A 19219-nucleotide genomic window follows, 5' to 3' on the forward strand; every position below is an offset into this window, starting at 1 on the left:
ACTCATGCTGATTTTCCCTGAGATCCTGAAGAAATGTTGAAATTTATTGTAGCAAACAGATATTGACCACGTAGATGAAGCTCACATTTTCAAGGGTGGTTTGGGATTTCTAAAATGAGCACCATTTGTGTGGTCTGGCTGTGGAACTCACTGGCATTTCACAAAGTGCATTAACCCTGAAGTGTTTTTGCCATCTATCATATGGGTCAGATGCAGCACCATTGGGATTTTGAATGATTTCTACAGCTACTGGTACTTAGGAGCAGCACAGCAGGTTCCTTTCCCACATGAAAGAAATATCCAGTTTCAGCGACAGTGATATGACTTGTGTGATGAAGTGCTCTGCACTTCCTGTGATTTCTAAATAAAACCAGTTCCTCAATCAATTATGAGTATTATTAGACTTATTTTTTTCATTTATTTATTTATAAAAAATTTCCACTTCCTCCCCTCCTTCCAATACCCTCCCGCTCCCCCCATTCCCTCTTGTCCTCCCTCTCCAGTCCTAAGAGCAGTCAGGGTTTCCTGCCCTGTGGGAAGTCCAAGTTCCTCCCCCCTCCCTCCAGGTGTAGGAAGTTGAGCATCCAAACAGACTAGGATCACAAAAAAACAGTACATGCAGACGAAACAAGTCCCAGTGCCATTATCAATGGCTTTTCAGTCAGCCCCCATGTCAGCCACATTCAGAGAATCTGGTTTGATCACACGCTCGTTCAGTCCCAGTCCAGCTGGCCTTGGTGAGCTCTCATTAGATCAATCCCCTTGTATCAGTGGGTGAACACACCCCTCGCGATCCTGACTTCCTTGTTCATGTTCTCCCTCATTCTGCTCCTCATTTGGACCAGGGGGCTCAGTCCAGTGCTCCAATGTGGGTCTCTATCTATATCTCCATTCAGCCCCAGATGAAGGTTCTATGATGATATGCAAAATATTCATCAGTATGGTTATAGAGCAAGGCCAGTTCAGGCATCCTCTCCTCTGCTGCCCAGGGAACAATCTGGGGACCTCTCCTTGATCCTGGGAACCCCTCTAGAATCAAGTCTCTTGTAAACCCAAAAATTGTCTCCCTTAGGTGAGATATATCCTTCCCTGCTCACATATCCATCCTTCCTCCATCCCACCCATCCCATTCCGCCAAGCTATCCCGAATCCTCTCCTTCTCCCTTCTCTCTAACTATCTCCCCTTACATCCACCCCCCACCCCTTTGTGCGCCCAAGTTTGCCTGGCAATTTTGTCTACTTCCAATATGCAAGAGGATAACTATATGATTTTCTTCAGGTTCACCTTCTTATTTAGCTTCTCTACGATCATTAATTATAGGTTCAAAGACCTTTAATTATGGCTAGAATCCACTTATGAGTGAATACATACCATATTCCTCTTTTTAGGTCTGGGTTACCTCACTCAGTAAAGCGTTTTCTATTTCCATCCGTTTGCAAGCAAAATTCAGGAAGTCATTGTTTTTTTACCGCTGAGTAAAACTCCAATGTGTATATGTTCCACACCTCCTTTATCCACTCTTCTATTGAGGGGTACCTAGGTTGTTTCCAGGTTCTGGCTATGACAAATAGTGCTGCTATGAACATAGTTGAACAAATGCTTTTATAGTATGTTAGGGCAACTCTTGGGTATATTCCCAAGAGTAGAATTGCTGGGTCCTGAGGGAGGTTGACTCCCAGTTTCCTGAGAAACCGCCACACTGATTTCCACAGTGGCTGCACAAGTTTGCATTCCCACTAACAATGGATGAGTGTTCCCCTCACTCCACATCCTCTCCAGCATAGGTTATCATTGGTGTTTTTGAGTTTAGCTATTCTGACAGGTGTAAGATGGTATCTCAGAGTTGTTTTGATTTGCATTTCCCTGATCACTAAGGAGGTTGAGCATGACCTTAAGTGTCTTTTGGCCATTCGAAGTTCTTCTGTTGAGAATTCTCTGTTCAGTTCAGTACACAATTTTTTTGAATTGAGTTAATTAGAGTTTTAGTATCTACTTTCTTGAGTTCTTTGTGTATTTGGTGATCAGACCTTTGTCTGATGAGGGGTTGGTGAAGATCTTCTCCCAGTCAGAAGGTAGCCTTTTTGTCTTACTGACATTGTCCTTTGCTTTACAGAAGCTTCTCAGTTTCAGGAGGTCCCATTTATTCATTGATTCTCTTATTGTCTGTGCTACTGGGGTTCTACTAAGGAAGTGGTCTCCTGTGCCCATGTCTTGTAGACTACTTCCCACTTTCTCTTCTTTCAGGTTCAAAGTGTTCAGATTAATGTTGAGGTCTTTAATCCATTTGACTTGAGTTTTGTGCATGGTGATAGATATGGATCTACTTTCATTCTTCTACAGGTTGACATCCAGTTATTCCAGCACCATTGTTAAAGATACTTTCCTTCTTCCATTGTATACTTTTAGCTCCCTGGTTGAAAATCAGATGTTCATAGGTTTGTGGTTTAATATCTGAGTCTTCTATTCAATTCCATAGGTCGGCTTGTTTGTTCTTAGGCCAATACTAAGCTGTTTTCAATACTGTAGCTCTGTAATAGAGTTTGAAGTCAGGTATGATAATGCCTCCAGAAGATCCTTTATTGTATAAGATTGTTTTGGCTATCCTGGGTTTTTTGTTTTTCCATATAAAGTTGATTATTGTTCTCTCACAAGGTCTGTGAAGATTTTTGATGGGATTTTAATGGGGGTTGCATTGAGTCTGTAGATTGCTTTTGGTAGAATTGCCATTTTTACTATGTTGATCCTTACAGCAAGCCAACAGCTAACATCAAATTGAATGGAGAGAAATTCAATGCCATTCCACTAAAATCAGGAACACGACAAGGCTGTCCCTCTCTCCATACCTCTTCAATACAGTGCTTGAAGTTCTAGCAATAGCAATAAGACAACATAAGAAGATCAAGGGGATTCGAATTGGAAAGGAAGATGTTAAACTCTCGTTATTTGCAGATGATATGATAGTGTACATAAGCGACCCCAAAAACTCTATCAAAGACTCCTACAGCTGATAAACACCTTTAGCAATGTGGCAGGATACAAGTTCAACTCCAAAAAATCAGTTGCCCTCCTATACACAAAGGATAAAGGAGCAGAGAGGGAAATCAGAGAAACTTCACATTAATGATAGCCACAAATAGCATAGAATATCTTGGGGTAACTCTAACCAAGGAAGTGAAAGACCTATTTGACAAGAACTTTAAGTCTTTGAAGAAAGAAATTGAGGAGGATATGAGAAAATGGAAAGATCTCCCTTGCTCTTGGATTGGGATGATCAACATTGACTTATTTTTTATATGTTAAAAAAAATTATGTCAGTCGCTCTTTGTGGTGGTTATTTTTGTGCTGGAGGCAAAATCTCCTCAATATGCAGAAGGGCACAAGCAAGTATGGGGAATTTTATGCCAGCAGCAAAGTCACTGGTAGTTAGTGAACAACTTAAACACATATACTCTGTGAAGTTATGGCCGGGATAGGATAGACAGAAACTCTATTCTCTGATTATCCAAAGTGGTATCTTCTCCAAAAATACTTGTAAATGAAGAGAAATTGTAAATATGGAATATTTGCCAAAATAAGTGATGAATAACAAAAACGAGTTTCAAAACCTATTAAAATAATAAGACAAATGAATATAAGTATGATCTGTGTTTTTTAACTGACATGAATTTAATAATGGAAAATTAGAAGAATTATAGTAAATACACATAAAGTTTAATCATTCTTCCTTGCAGATGATTTATGAACATATAAACTTTTAAAAATATATTCTTGCTTCATTAATTCTCTTATATGTGCACATAACTGAACATAAAAAATCATGATGACATTCGACCTGATTAAATGTAAAGAAAAGCATAGATGGTGTTGCCATACTCTGCCTTATGTTTTGATAGTTCTTATTGTCTATGTCTCTTTACATGTTTTGCACACCGGGTATTCAAATAGCATTTAGTTTTGCAATGTCTAATTCCTAACATACTTTAGTTTAAGTTCTGAAATCTGATATAAATTATTTCTAACCACTAACAGGTGTTTTGGAGATTTAAGGATGTGAAACCAGATACTTTAGGTCCCAATACCCAAATTTTCCAGTGGGTCCCCCAGAAGGACCTTCTAGGTAAGATTCTGGAAAATTGAAGTATGAGTAACAAGCTAAAGAGTGATAGGAAGCAAACTGATTTGGTTTAGAAAAGTAAAAATATAACCAACTTTTAAATATTTTTTGCTTGAAAGAGAATGAAATGTTAGCAAGCATTGTAGTTTTGTATTCCAGGAACAAAATGTGTATTGTAAAGGTAACTCCCTATATAGGGAGCATTGTGCTCTTACCTTGTCTTTTACAGATTCAATTTTATACCTGTTCCCTTTTCTAAAGCAGGAATATTTCAAAAACCACTAAGAAACATTAATGATCAATGAAATATTGCCATCACAAAAAGTTCACACTGGAGGCTGGAGAGATGGCTCAGCAGTTAAGAAAACTGCCTGCTCTTTCAAAGGTCCTGAGTTCAGTTCGCAGCAACCACATGGTGGCTCACAACCATCTGTATGTGGTCTGGTGCCCTCTTCTGGCCTTCAGGCATACACACAGACAGAATATTGAATACATAATAAATAAATAAATATTTTTTTAAAGTTCACAGTTTATCATACAACAATGCAGCATACTGTTGTTGTTTTTACACTACTGGGTTTCTCTGCAACTTTGCAGTCAGCTCTTGTAGACGAGGCTGGTCCCAAACTCACAGAGATCTGCCTGCCTCCGCCTCCTGACTGCAGGGATTCAAGGCAGGTGCCACAAATCCTGTCTACAATACAACATTCTGATTGCCATGGTATTCCTGGATCAATCCAGCACTCTGTTTGTCATGGTTGTCCTGGCACAACATTCTGCTTGTCCTGGTTGTTCTGAATGCCCTAAAAAGACTTGTGTCAGACTTAGTATATGTGTTATTAATCATTTTCCTTTGTGAAATACTTAATTTTCTGAGGACACCATATGCAGGTACTATATTTTCATCATTTGCAGACTCATTTCTGTTTCCTTAATCTCCTGCTTTGCACTCTACCATATCACCATGCCACTGATTCCTATATTTGTTGCTTGTTATATACACATGTTTAGGGCTGACAATGGAGTATTGGATAGTAGATCAGGAGGTCATACTGGAGAAACCTGACACTCCCATCCTGACAGCCTTTGATTGTCCACAGATTTCCCTATAAGAATAGGATTTTGTGAAATTTTCCCCATCTATGTTGGCAGGTCAAATGGTGCTGTCATTAGGCAGATCTTATTTAGGTAATCATACTGGTGAGAATTCATAGATGTAATATCCATATATATATATATATATCTTATATGGATATCTTCCATCAGGCATCCTGGTCCCCTGGCACTTATGCTCTTCTGATATCTTCTCCAAAATGTTTCCATTGCCTTTGATTTAGAAGTTGTGCTGCTCTAAGTGTACTTACTGGGTTTGGGAATCCAAAGATCATTTATTCTCTTCCTTTTGACCAGCTTTGGATCTCTGCAATATTCTCCACTTGCTGCAATAAAAGATTTGTGATGAGTTGTGAGAGTTACAGTTACCTGTGATTATAAGGATAAAGCTAATAATATAGTTAGAAATTATACTTGTTTTAGAAAATTGCAGTTGGAGGCTCTACTTCTGGAGTCTGTGATATCTCCAGTTATGTTCAGCTACTTACTTTACAGTACCATTCATGAATTTCTAACCACTCAGTTGGCCTCAAATTCATTCAGAGTTAGATTTATCTGATTACTCCTAAGATAAAAGTGCCACATTTGGCTATTATTGATATCTTGCCATGCCAGTCATTTTTATAAGTCATAGATCTGACAGTCAATAGGACTATTGATTAAATTTCTACCTAGAGATCTCTTGTAGCTTCTTCTAATACTATGAAAATGCTCGGAGAGGAAGTTTCCAGATCAATCACTTCCCAATTGCTACAAGTCCTACTTGAAGTGTATAATGCCTTCAGACATCTTATCTTCAAGATCTGGGAAGTAATCAAGGACAATGACTAGAATCTATATTGATGGGAACAGTCAAGGGCACCCTCCCCCCACCAAACCAACAAATGAAAGAGAAGTTTTCCATTCATTGCACTGGATAATTTGATAACAGTCTATGATTCCTGAGGCTAACAACATTTGACAAACCCTCTTCCAACCCCCTAGACACAAGAGTATGCATGAGTATGCATGTACTACTGAGCAATCCTATATGACAGTGTTTCCCTACTGATTTCTCGAGTGACTTTGGTTCCATTTGATATGCTGGGGAAGAGGGTAATGGAAAAAAAGAAACAAGAAAGAAATCAATGATACTAACATATAAACTCTTTAAGTTGAGAATTTAAAACAAACACATGATATTCTTAAACATTCAATTTTTTCCATCCACAATGTACTCTGTGTGTTCAATTGAAAACTCCTTCTCATTGTTCCAGTGTCACCACGTGCCACATCTGTCATTCATTCATCACTCAACTAATTCTCCTGTAAACCCTAGCATCACCTCTAAAAGAAAACAAAAGGTGCAGATCTCTCACCTACTTTGTAACACTACTTTGGTCTTGGATGATTCTTGATGTGAGGCTTTAAAACAATTTAAATAATTTAATATAATTTTCAATGTTAAAAATACCCTGACCCTTTGATCACTTGATTACAGATTTTAACTTAAATCTAAGAGTTCGAATTAGTATATTTTCTGTTGTTCTTCTGATCCTAGGTCATCCAAAAACTAAAGTCACATGTCAGTTTCTAGAATCTGCATGTGCAATCTTACAGAAATTCATGACCTCAGAAATAGTGGTCATAGTGTTTCCCTGAGAGGAAAGAATGGAGATGCATGTACTCATCTACTTTTTAGAAACTTTATGGACTAGATTCTGATAACAAGTAATTCAACTACTTCTTGGGTTTATGAAAAACCAGTAGACAGATAAGATGAACCAACTGACAGTCTTAGCAGATAATATCACTCAGGTTATTCTATCAACTCTGAGTCTAACAACCAAAATTGCTAGTCTTCTATTTCCCTAGGGACATGTGTAGGAGCAGGCTCTTGTCTAATTTCTCCCAGGGATTTGGTCAATAGAGTTTGTCAGGTGCATGACCAAGCTATTTAAGAAATTATACATATGCAAATATGTTCATCAAATTCTTGTGAAAATTTCTTTAAAATGATATCAATAAAATACTAATAAGCTGTACAATTAATACATCTTTGGTTCTGTGTTGGGAAGAAATTTCTGACTAACTTCTCGCTTACCAATGTTCTTGCTACTCTTCAAATATCTTAGAAACAAAACAGTTATGCAACCAGGTCATTGACTCCTGAATTTGCTTCGTTACAAAACATTTGTCATTAAACATTGACATGCAAATATGAATATATAATATTTGCTTTTACTATCTCCATTAGAACATAAGTTCAATGTGGTCATTTAGTTCATTTGTCTTGTTCAACTTCAGTTATATTTTAACTCAAGGCTTTTTCTCCTTAGATATCAGGATAAGCGATGACACAGGGGACAAACTCTGAACAGAAGACTTGATGTCTCAGGATGACTGTGAAGTGGATGTCTGTTCTGCTGCTCCTGCAGATGAGTTGTTACTTAAGATCTGGGAACTGTGGGAAGGTGTTGGTATGGCCAATGGAATACAGTCACTGGCTGAATCTAAAGATAATTCTGAATGAACTTGTACAGAGGGGTCATGAAGTGACAGTTCTGAGAACTTCAGCTTCCATCTTTCTTGATCCCCAAAAGTCACCTGGTCTGAAGTTTGAGAGTTTTCCTACGTCTATCAGTAAAGATGATCTGGACAAGATATTCACAATGCTTATTAATGTATGGACCTATGAAATATCAGGAAATTTGTGTTTATCCTTCTCTCCTTTGCTACAAAACGTGTTTAGTGAATTATCTGATAGCTATCTAAAGATTTGCAAAGACACAGTTTCAAACAAACAACTTATGACAAAACTACAGAGATCCAAGTTTGATGTCCTTTTCTCAGATGCCGCTGCTCCCTGTGGGGAGCTGATAGCTGAACTTCTCCAGATCCCTTTTCTGTACAGTCTTCGCTTCTCTCCTGGCTATACAATGGAAAAGTACAGTGGAAAATTTCTAGTCCCTCCCTCTTATGTACCTGTAATTATGTCAGGACTAGGTGGTCAAATGACATTCATGGAGAGGGTAAAAAATATGATGTGTATGTTGTATTTTGACTTTTGGTTCCAGACATATAATGACAAGAAATGGAATCAGTTTTACAGTGAAACATTGGGTAAGTTATGTTTCTTCTCAGTAGCTCATTGACCTAATATTCACAAGTATTTAAATCTATAGTCATGTCCATTAAGTGCAAAGTGAAGTTACCTTTTATAGGTGATCAAATGTAATATGACGTTAGCTACCAAACTTACTGTAAAAGCTCATTGTATTGATCAAAGAGAAGCAGGTATCAGACCTGATACAGGACATTCTGCTGAGATACAGAGATGCAAAGATAAGCAAGTAGACTTTTCTTAAGTGGTCTTTTACTCGTTTTGCTGTAATTTTTAATCTATTTTAATAAGTCACTAGCTAGTTATCCAAACCATAATTAATTATATTAAGGAATGAAATATTTTACAGTTTCCCTATGTATATAACATTTAAGAAATTATTTTCACTTGCATACATAACTCTCTTTATTTAAAACTAAACTGTGGGGTCTGAAAACATAGCCAAAAGGTTAAAAGTTTTTTTTTCTGTTCATTTTGAGTACCTGAGTTCTGTTCCTAGCACCCTCCCAGGTCCAGTGTCTAAAAATTGCTTGAAAGTTCTGCTTCAGGGGACCTCCTGCCCTTTCATGGTATCTGACGATTTCTGAACAAACTTAGTATATATTCACACAGACACACATATACATAAATAAAAAATATAAATCATATTTTTTTCTCTCTATTTCCTAAAGAATTCTTTTACTCTTGAAATATACTATGTTAGTTCACAGACTTAAAAGTGGAACTAGGGTCTCTACCAACACCATACGTTTTCATTGTATACTTTCCTAACATCCATTGTTTAAACACTATGGAAGCATGAATACACACATAGAAAGTCTTTATTTTTGAAGTCTTGTTTTTTGTTTTCCTCTTAAAAATTATTTCATAGGCAAGACTGGCCAAAATTTCTATTCTCAAAATTTCTGAAAATATTGTGATTGTTTTTGTAAGATAAGCACTATTAAATTTCTTAATATGAAACAAAGGTAGAAGCACTAACCAAGAAATTCAGCAAATCACAAATTTTACAGCTCCTTTAGCAAAACAAGGAAGAAGGAATGGCCATACACTACAAGGACCCTGGGGAAGTCTGGCCATGGACTTTTGGCCCTGGAATGTGTGTTTATATTTGTACGGTTCCTTTTAAAGATGCAGAGAAGAATAAAATGTGTGCTCTTTAAATAGTTTCTTATGAGGTATTACAAAAACTATTTCAAGTTAATGTAGAAACATTAGTTAATTCTTACAGTTTGCTTTAAAAAAGAAGCCCAATCTGACACTTATGTATATTATGTGAGCAATAAATCATTACACTGCAAATTATGATACATATCAATAAACACTGGTTTTTAAATGCACATGTTTCATATCAAGCATATGTTTTTCTATCACATAAGGAAATACATTTTATAATCAATTGACAAGCATTCAGTTTTTCTTCTCATCACTTGCTCAAATCTCCTTATAGGAAGGCCCACTACCGTAACTGAGACAATAGGCAAAGCAGAAATGTGGCTCATTAGATCCTACTGGGATTTGGAGTTTCCTCGTCCAACCTTACCAAACGTTGACTATGTAGGAGGTCTCCACTGCAAACCTGCTAAACCCTTGCCAAAGGTAAATACATTCTTTAGATCTCTTTCTTATTTGATTTCCTTTCTGGTGATCATGATTCTACAGCTTTCATTAGATTTTTCTCCCAGGGATGGAGATATATTGGAAGTTGGCTTAAGCATCCTGCTAAGTAGGAGGTGATTAAACTCAGGAAACAATGTAATAGACCTGGGAAATATTCCGATCAGTGAACTAAATTTGGTCAGTTTATGTACTTAGGTGGTTAGCAATTGGGTAAAGTCCTTTTCAAGCAATTATGAAGATATATGTTTGAATCACAACACCCAGGTAATAAGTTGGGTGTCCCAGCACAGTGGTATGACATTAGCACTGAGGTGGCAGATACAGGTAGATACTGGGAGCTTGCAGGCCACTAGTCTGTTAAAAAATGGTAGGATTTATGTTCAATGTGAGACAGTTTCAAAACCTATGTTGAAGATTAGTAGAGGAATACATTACATTTGTAATTTGACATCTGTGTGCTAAACAAAGCCAAGAAATCTCCCCAGCAACACCAACACACACACACATACAAACCCACACATATAAGCACACACACGGGCAGAGACATATAAACACACATACAAATATGCGCAAACACACACAAATACACAAGGACACACACATGAACACCACATATACACAAACACACATATACAAATAAGCACACACACATATAAACACATGACAAGAGAGAATAATTAAGTCAGTTAAACTCATCAATCAAGAACTGCTCATGAGCAAAAGTTATGAATAACATATATCCTAAGGAATTGTTTGATATCTGATCAATCAGAATAGACATAGTTCTCTCAAACCAGTAAATTTTGGATACTAGCTTTGAAAATACCCAATTCATACACAATATCAGAAAATTATTATATATTTTTATCATGCAGTTATAATTATTTCAAAGATTCAAACCACTTTAGTAATCATAAAGTAAGATTGTAAAAATCACCACAATGTACACAGTATAACTGAAATATTATTTTATCAAGCACTAGTTAATAATATCAAATCAGCCATTATATAAGTAAAAAAAAATAGCAAGGGAAAAAATAACCATTTCTGTAAGCAGAAACTTTGTAAACGAAACGAAAATTTTTGAATGCTTATAGAATATGCTTACACTACTGAGTTTTAATTTTGCCAGAGAAAAATATTTAGAATATCTGTTGGACAATGTGTGAGTATAGTTTGTGTGGATGATTGCGAAGTTCAAAGTCTTTGATATTGTCATGTTGGTCTTCTCTATGTTTTAACACCACTATACTAAATATTCTTATAAACACTTCAATTTTTATTCTCCTAGTTCTTCCATAAATGTTTCATAAGTGATTATTCTACAACTGTATTTTGTCATGAAGCAAATTCTCTTCACAGGAAATGGAAGACTTTGTCCAGACATCTGGAGAGCATGGTGTCGTGGTATTTTCTCTGGGGTCAATGGTCAGCAACATGTCAGAAGACAAAGCCAATGCAATCGCATGGGCCCTTGCCCAGATTCCACAAAAGGTGAGGGAAAGCATTCCATGGGAGATGACTCTATACTAACTCTGAACATCCTTGAAAGGTCTGATTATGGAAATGACTGTGTGAAAGGTAAAGTTTTAAGGAAGGTCTAATTTCCCTTAGCCAAACAGATATCCCCAACAGAAGTTTCAATACTTCAGAAGGTTTTTTTGACTGAGAGTGACTTGGATATAAACACAGTGATCAATGTGGACACATTCTGAAATGCTAGCATGATGGTGACATTGCTATCAAGAGTATGTAGACACAGCCAAATTCTTCAGAGTCACTTGTTCTATTTTTTTCATTACTTAAAGTCACTGCAAACATTAGATTTTCAGGGGTGAGTTAATTTTTATCTAGTGTTTCTATCAGAATAACAGTAATCAGGTGTTGAAAAAGTTTGAAATGCAGCATGACTCTGAATCCTAATTTTGAAGTAGGCCTCTTCAGTGTTCATTTGAAAGGGCCATTTAAAGGTGAAGGGCCAGGGTCACCAACTGGCAATCAAAGTACATGTTTGGCTAATTGAAAGAAAATGCAAGAAAAGAAAATAATCATTTTTTTTTTTTGTTTGGCCTGCCAGTATTTGTAGGAGAAATATCCAAAGAAAAAATAGAAATGTGTGCTTCCCTCACAGTGATGTCTGCATCATAAAAGATGAAACTCACCTCTCTGCTCTTAACCAGTCAGAGTGAAAGTCCTAACACATAAGGAAGAAATAGGGAGCTTGTGTCTATGACACTACACAATATACAAATGCCTCTTTTAATTTAAAATCAAATAATTATAATTCTTCTGTTACCACTTAGGGTATGTTAACCAGGAGGGTCCCACGGGTAGGGACTGAGGGATGAAGGGAAAACAAGGCAGTCAGGTCAACTTTGCAATATTAAATAAGGACCTTAGCAATTTGTCCAAAGTTTGTACCTAACAAATCTAAGCCCTCCCAATGGAAAGACTCCCTCACAGGCTCTAAATCATTTGCTGCATAGTATTGAAACATAATAGGGGATTTTGTCATCTTGGGTTAATACAATCCATTAATATCAATACTGAAATCCTTTATGGTTGAATGAAGGAACAAAAAAGCCAAAATGTACCTTATTATGGGGATGAATTCTATAGAAAAAATAATTTTTAGAAAATGCAAAACTATTAAATGCCAACAATAGCTGTCTTTAGGTAAACCAGGCTGTAAAGGTCCCATCGGCCAAATGGTGGCATTAACATTTCATAAATCAATCAATCATTTCCATTTACTAGATTATTTTTTTAATTACAGAACCAGGAGAATTGCAGGGAGAAAAGAGGTCTCCATGTGCCTGTTTTTCACTGTTCTCTGACAACCTTGTGAAGATCCCATATCTTTTCCTTAGAAATAGGACATCGAGGTGTCCAGACAGGGTCACTAGGTTTTTATATTAGTTTTGACTCCTATGAAATACTGGGTCATATTTATGTCCCCATCTACTTGTGAATATAGGCCCACATAATCTCTTGTTTCTGTTTTTCTAGTTTTTTTTTCATTTTTGATAACCCAAACTTTCATTAGAATTTTGTTTGTGGAGAACGGATATCATTAGATGTGGGAATACAGATCTATGCATAAGTCTCTTGTAGAAAGCCTCTTTACCAGAATTATTCAGAATATGAGTAACACAAGGCTGGAGAATTTCCTTTATGTCTTGTAATTTTGTAGTATTCTGTTTAATCTTTTAGAACTCATAGTTCGCAACTTAATTAAGGTTGAATTTACCCCCATAACAAGCCATCCAGGTGGCCATTATTCCACGATTATAATAGAAACATCAGTCTCAACATAACTAAATAACACTGTAAACATTTTTCTTTTCCCTTTGCTTTTAAGTCCAATGATGGTTTATCATTTTCCTTTAGTAAGGTTCTTACATCTACATAGTCTTACTTGTACTGAGTCATTGCTCACAATGCATTTTTTTGTGAAAGGCTATATAGACAATAATAATAACTGCAATTTTCCTTCTGGTTAAACGACCAAATAGTAGGCACTATATTCGTGAATGCAGTTTCCCCAGTTAAATCTTCATTACTGATTTCTGTATGAACTACGATTGCATTCAAGGTTAAATTACTGAAACCCAATAAAAGTCCAACTCTTTGAGGCAGTGTAAGTTCCCAATATTCTGTGTGTAACCTTAAAGGACAATGAAGAAAGGAAATGACAATACTTAAGGGTGAGGACTACCAATAGCAGCACTTCCTTGAATGACATCTTGAAACAAAAGACCAGTTTGGTTATAAGCTGAAGTCTGTCATCAATGTTGTTATTTTTGCCTTAAAAGCCTCTAATTTTTTAGGTCCCTTAGGCGACCCCTAAACATATTTTCCTACTGTTAGCTGGTATTTTTTTTCAGGCAATATATTCCCATCCTTATGAAATTTGGTTCAACATTTCTTTACCCAATGTTTTACTTCCTTCCACATAGGGTAAAACCTGGAACTCACTGAATATGAACATACATTGCTTCTTCAAGTGACCACTTTCCTAACATCTATTTTTGTAATGCATAGATTTTTATGTCAGCTAATTTTGCTTTTTGTTTGTAGATCCCTACATTCTGAAGTTAATTAACTTTGAAAAATCCAGAATATTTTCTATCTGTCTTTGAAGCATGATTAATCCTTGGCAATCTTTATCAACATTATCAAAAGCTAAGTGTTTTAATAATAACACTCGAATTTGTTCCCCCTTTGCTTGATTTTCAATAGCATCTTTGAGTTTGTCTATGAAATCAGCCATAAAGCACAGAGGGACTTCGTATTTTTACTACTTTCCTAGACCTGAAGTCAGATTCCATATCAGCTAAATCCAGAAAGGCATGGTTACATCCCTAATGTATCCCTGTCGGAAGCATATTATGCAGCAGATAATCTACCAATACCAATCTACCAATCTCTGTCAGATTACATTTGTGATATTTAGGATTACCCCAGTCCTTGCGTTTGAACTTTTTATGGGTTTTCTCTGCAAACCACACTTGCCACTGATGAAATCTGAAAGGTTTAAGAACCGTTTTAGCAAATATATGGAAATCATACAGCAACCATAGTGCATTATTGTTCCAACCAAAAAGATTCATAACTACATGGAGCAGTAGATCCACAGAAAGCAAAAGCCTTCTTAAAATCCTTCATTTTATCCATGTGTACCCCATGCTAAACACTTTTATTTTGTTGAAATTTCACTGAAACACAAAGCTGAGCTCATGAGGCCAGGGAGGAATTGGAAAATTAATTCCTTTTCCTCTCATGCTCTAGCTTGTCTAGGTTGTAATCTTAAGCTTTTTCCTAAATTCTCAGAAATCCTCATCAAAAAGGAGAAAGAACGCAAGATTAGTTTGGTTATCAGATTCCTTACCCCATGCTTCAGGAGTGCCTTTAGGCAATACAAGAAACATTTTTAAAGGAGACTCCAAAAATTGAGCTGAGGGAGCCATCAGCCACACAGTTGACAGTGGTGCTGTATTTACTTTGGTATTACCTACATAGATTTTCCTCAATTTTCCTTCCTTCCTAATTTTAAGATGTTATCATCCAGTTTATATTTATGCAAGGAATTAGTCATTTCTTCCTCATGATTAATAGCCTCCGTATCTTCATTTAGTATTTTATAATTTTGTAATGCCTTGAAAGTAATAAATTACAGATAACAGAGTTAAGCTTCTTTATGATTGAATGAAGGCAGAGAAAAATCAGAATGTAAATTATTATCAGTTTGAAATGTGTATAGTATAAAAACAATCTTTTAAATGCAAAACTATTAAAGGCCAATCTTTAACAATAACTGTCTCTAGGTAAACCAGACAGTAAAACTACCATTGGCCACATTGGCATTAACATTTCAGAAGTCATTCACTCATCTTCATTTGCCATATTATTTTTAATTATAAAATCAGGAGAATTTCAGAGAGAAAACGTGCCTATTCTCCACTGTTCTCTGATGACCTTGTGAAGAGCACATATATTTTCTTTAGAAACAGACTAGATTTTATATAATTTTGACTCCTATGAAAAACTCAAGTCATGTTTATATTCTTGTCCACATGGAAATATAGGCTCCACAATCCCTTGTAACTCTTTTCCTAGTCCTTTCATTTTTAATAACTCAATATTTTCAATAGAGATTCTGATTGTGAAGTCGACTGAAAGTCACACTGAGATATGCTTGAGGCAAAGAGACCTCAAAGCCCACCCAACAGTGACATACTTCCTCCAGCAAGGCCATACCTCCTGATATTGCCACTCCCTTAGGGGTCCATTTTCTATCAAACCACCACAGAAACACACAAAGGACAGTTTAAACTTTCTCTGGATGAAATAGCAAGCAATAGTGGTTAACCAGAAATAGATCCACTAATATCTGTTATACCTGGACGGAGGGTATAACACACTTACCAAAAGCAATCTAGCATTTTGAAGAAATTAAGGTCACAAGACACTTGTCTTGTTTTCTTAGAGTGCTCTCTCAAGCACTCTGAATTCTGCTCATGTGACTCCATTCGTGGATCGTGTTCCAAAACAACTCTATGCTGAATTTCTCCCTGCATGGGCCTGATGATTCCATTCTCCTATTGGTCAACACAATGGCATTGTTTGAAAGAACTTCAGACCAAAGAGAATTGTGGTTCAGGAATATTTGTCATGAATAAGTAATCAAAGATTAAAAACTTGGAATTCAATGAAAATAACATAGAACAGGTTGATAAATGTAAACCATGAAAGCATTTAAAATATAATAGTGTTAAAAGTAGACTATTAGAACTGTCAAAATATGTTCATATAAAATATTGGTTATTAATAATGTGCCACTCTTCAATGAGATTGAATTATATCACCATCGGAGTATATTGAGTGTTTTCATGCATCATTAGCATGTCTTATTTGTCTAAACATCTCTGCTTAGAAATATGATGTTTATGTTCAACCTGCCTGAATGTAAAAATAAGCACAGACTCTGCTGGCACAATTTTATTCTCAGTCTCTCTAGGGTTCTCAATATTTACTGTTTCTGATGTCTTCATGCCTTTTATGGGAGGTATTTACCTATGTTATATTTAAACATGGAAAGATCTATTTTTACAATTTCTCTTTTTAAATTATAATACAATTGTTTCATTTCTCCTTTTTCGCTGTTTCTCCAAAACCTCTTATATCCATTCGCCTTGCTCTCTTTCACATTCATAGCATCATGTTTAGCAATGCTGTTACATACATATGTGCATATGTACATATGCATATATATATATATTTATATTCCTAAATATAACTTATTCAGTCTGTATATTGTATAATGCTAAATTTTGCTCCAGAAATAAAGATTATTTATTCTTTAACAGGTTATTTGGAGATTTGAGGGTAAAACACCAGAAACCTTAGGACCCAATACCAGAGTTTACAAATGGCTCCCCCAGAATGACCTTCTAGGTAAGACTCTCAGAACAAACATATCCTAGTTGACTTCAAAATCCTTTATAATACACTTAGAAAATATATTATTTATTTAAGACACCAAGTTCTGATATGTAGTTGGTCATTTTTAACACTCATTTTCTCTTAGCTACTATGTACCCCATGTGTTCAACTGGAAATTAGAATTTCATAGTTCAACTCTGAAGTCCAAAGCAATTCTGGAGAATATCTCACTGGAAATTTAGATTCTTCTCACTCTGAGAGAAGAAAAGATTTCTCCAAGTGTATGAGTATTAGATTCTTCACATAGATTTTTGTGGGATGAAAGTGAGGGGAAACAGAAGTTGTGTGGTAAACTAAATTAATAAATTGAATTAAGTAAAATTAATCTTCATGTAGAAAATCTCCTTTCAGTTCCTGATAGTGAACATTTCTCATTTCATGTCTAAGACTGCTAATTAATGTCAACCTGAACTCATCTTATTCTAGGGCATCCAAAAACCAAAGCCTTTGTAACTCATGGTGGAGCCAATGGAATCTATGAGGCGATCCATTTTGGAATCCCTATGATTGGCATTCCTTTGTTTGGAGAGCAGCATGATAACATTGCCTACATAGTAGCCAAAGGAGCAGCTGTTTCGTTAGATTTCAGAACAATGACAAGGTCAGATTTGCTCAGTGCACTGGAGGCTGTCATAGATAATCCTTTGTGAGTATAACCTTTTGAAATGTACATATATTGTTATTTATTTATCATTAATTGCGATTTTTACTGAAGGTCAAAGGAGCAAGAATCATCCTGAAAGCAAAAATAATGGAAGGTACAGAGACAAATTAGGGTATGATTCAGTGTCATGTTTTTTTTCCAACTTTTTTTTGTTATTACTTTTTATTTCCATGTTGTGCTTTATATCTCTTTTCTATGTAAATCATACTTTTCCTCAATGTGTAATCCTTCTACTTCATCCTCCACACTGCTTGTCCAACAGGCATATGCCACAAGCTCTGAATGATTTTTATTTCAATTCTTTTAGCAAAGTAATTGGTCAGAGATTTAGGGATAGTATAAAACTTAAATAGCCAATACATGAAGTGAAATGAAATGTTGGAGGGGAGAGCCAGTTGTTTGTTCCTTGCTGCCCAGATCTGAAATAATCACACAGAAACTATATTAATTAAGTCACTGCTTGGCACATTATCTCTAGATTTTTATTGGCTAACTCTTAAATATTAATTTAACCCATTTCTATTAGTCTGTATATCACCACATGGCAGTGGCTTACAGGCAAAATTTCAGCACATCTGTCTCCAGAGTCAGCTCCATGGCATTTCTTTGACTCTGCCTTCATCTGCCCATGGTTTAGGTCAATCCAGTTCTTATTCATTAACCAATAAAAGAAACACACAGACAGAAGGACCTCCAATGCCATTTTCCCTTTTCTGTTTAAACAGAAAGGAAGGCTTTAACATAGCAAAATTACATTAAATAAAATAGTTATCAAGCAAGAATTATAGAGGTATAGGAGGTCCTTCTGTTTATGTATTGCTTTCATTCTTTAATTAATAAAGAAACTTCTTGGCCTGATAGGGTAGATCTTAGGTAGGCAGAGAAGACAGAACTGAATGTTGTGACGAAGGGCAAAATGGCAGACGTCATGGATCCCCTGCTTATTCTTCAACTCCATCAAAGACTCCAGAATATTATAACATTGTTTAAAAAGGAGGTACAAAGTAAGTAACTTCTAAAACTGTAGCATTGAAAGTAACAATTCAATGCCTGGATAGTCACCCAAGGTTCTTCTGTATTGTTGGGGCATCTTAGTACCATAGTACTAGTACTATGTATATAGTACTACAGGCCCATAGTACCCAGCAGATTTTTTCATGAAGCAGGATCTTTAAGGTACTTCTGCCTATATTGTCATTTTGCCAATATCGTTCTTCTGTGTCCTACAGAATGTCTGGCAGACTCTTTCATGTAACAGGAACCCCAAAGAACCATCTCACCTTTAGGCAAGTTCAGCAGTCATTTCTCTTCATGTCCTGTGGGTTCATTTATGTGGCCACGCAAGTGCAGTTTCTTGGTCAAATGACTAACAAACTTCATAAAGAGCCTCTTTGATGTCCATCTTCTTCTTGAAGTAGCTTGTGCTGCCAGGTTCAGATGTGTCTTATTGTCATGAAATGTCCTAATTTTTTAAAACATTTAAAAGTCATATTCTAAAGATCTCTGAAAGATTTTAAGAATACCTAAAGGAAATATCTCTATATATATTTAGAAAACCTAACATGATTACAAGCTTGACTATTATAGTTAACTATTAAC

General features: G+C 36.0%; 1 protein-coding gene across 3 annotated transcripts in view; it reads left to right on the top strand.

Moving 5' to 3' along the window:
* Positions 1 to 7534: 7534 nt before the first annotated feature.
* Positions 7535 to 19219, top strand: part of LOC148121118 (UDP-glucuronosyltransferase 2B17-like) — a 32774-nt gene continuing 21089 nt past the window's right edge. The window contains exons 1-5 of one of the 3 annotated variants that reach the window (XM_087908902.1): positions 7536 to 8330; positions 9782 to 9930; positions 11314 to 11445; positions 16821 to 16908; positions 17383 to 17602. In XM_087908902.1, the coding sequence (XP_087765028.1) occupies positions 7607 to 8330; positions 9782 to 9930; positions 11314 to 11445; positions 16821 to 16908; positions 17383 to 17602 (1313 nt within the window). In that variant the 5' untranslated portion in view covers positions 7536 to 7606. Of the gene's footprint in view, positions 8331 to 9781; positions 9931 to 11313; positions 11446 to 16820; positions 16909 to 17382; positions 17603 to 17671; positions 17733 to 19219 lie in introns of all 3 variants that reach the window. The other 2 variants (XM_087908903.1, XM_087908904.1) reach the window with 2 other exon arrangements.

This window comes from Myodes glareolus, chromosome 8 (genome assembly GCF_982192425.1).
Source record: "Myodes glareolus chromosome 8, mMyoGla1.1, whole genome shotgun sequence".
Lineage (NCBI taxonomy): Eukaryota > Metazoa > Chordata > Mammalia > Rodentia > Cricetidae > Myodes > Myodes glareolus.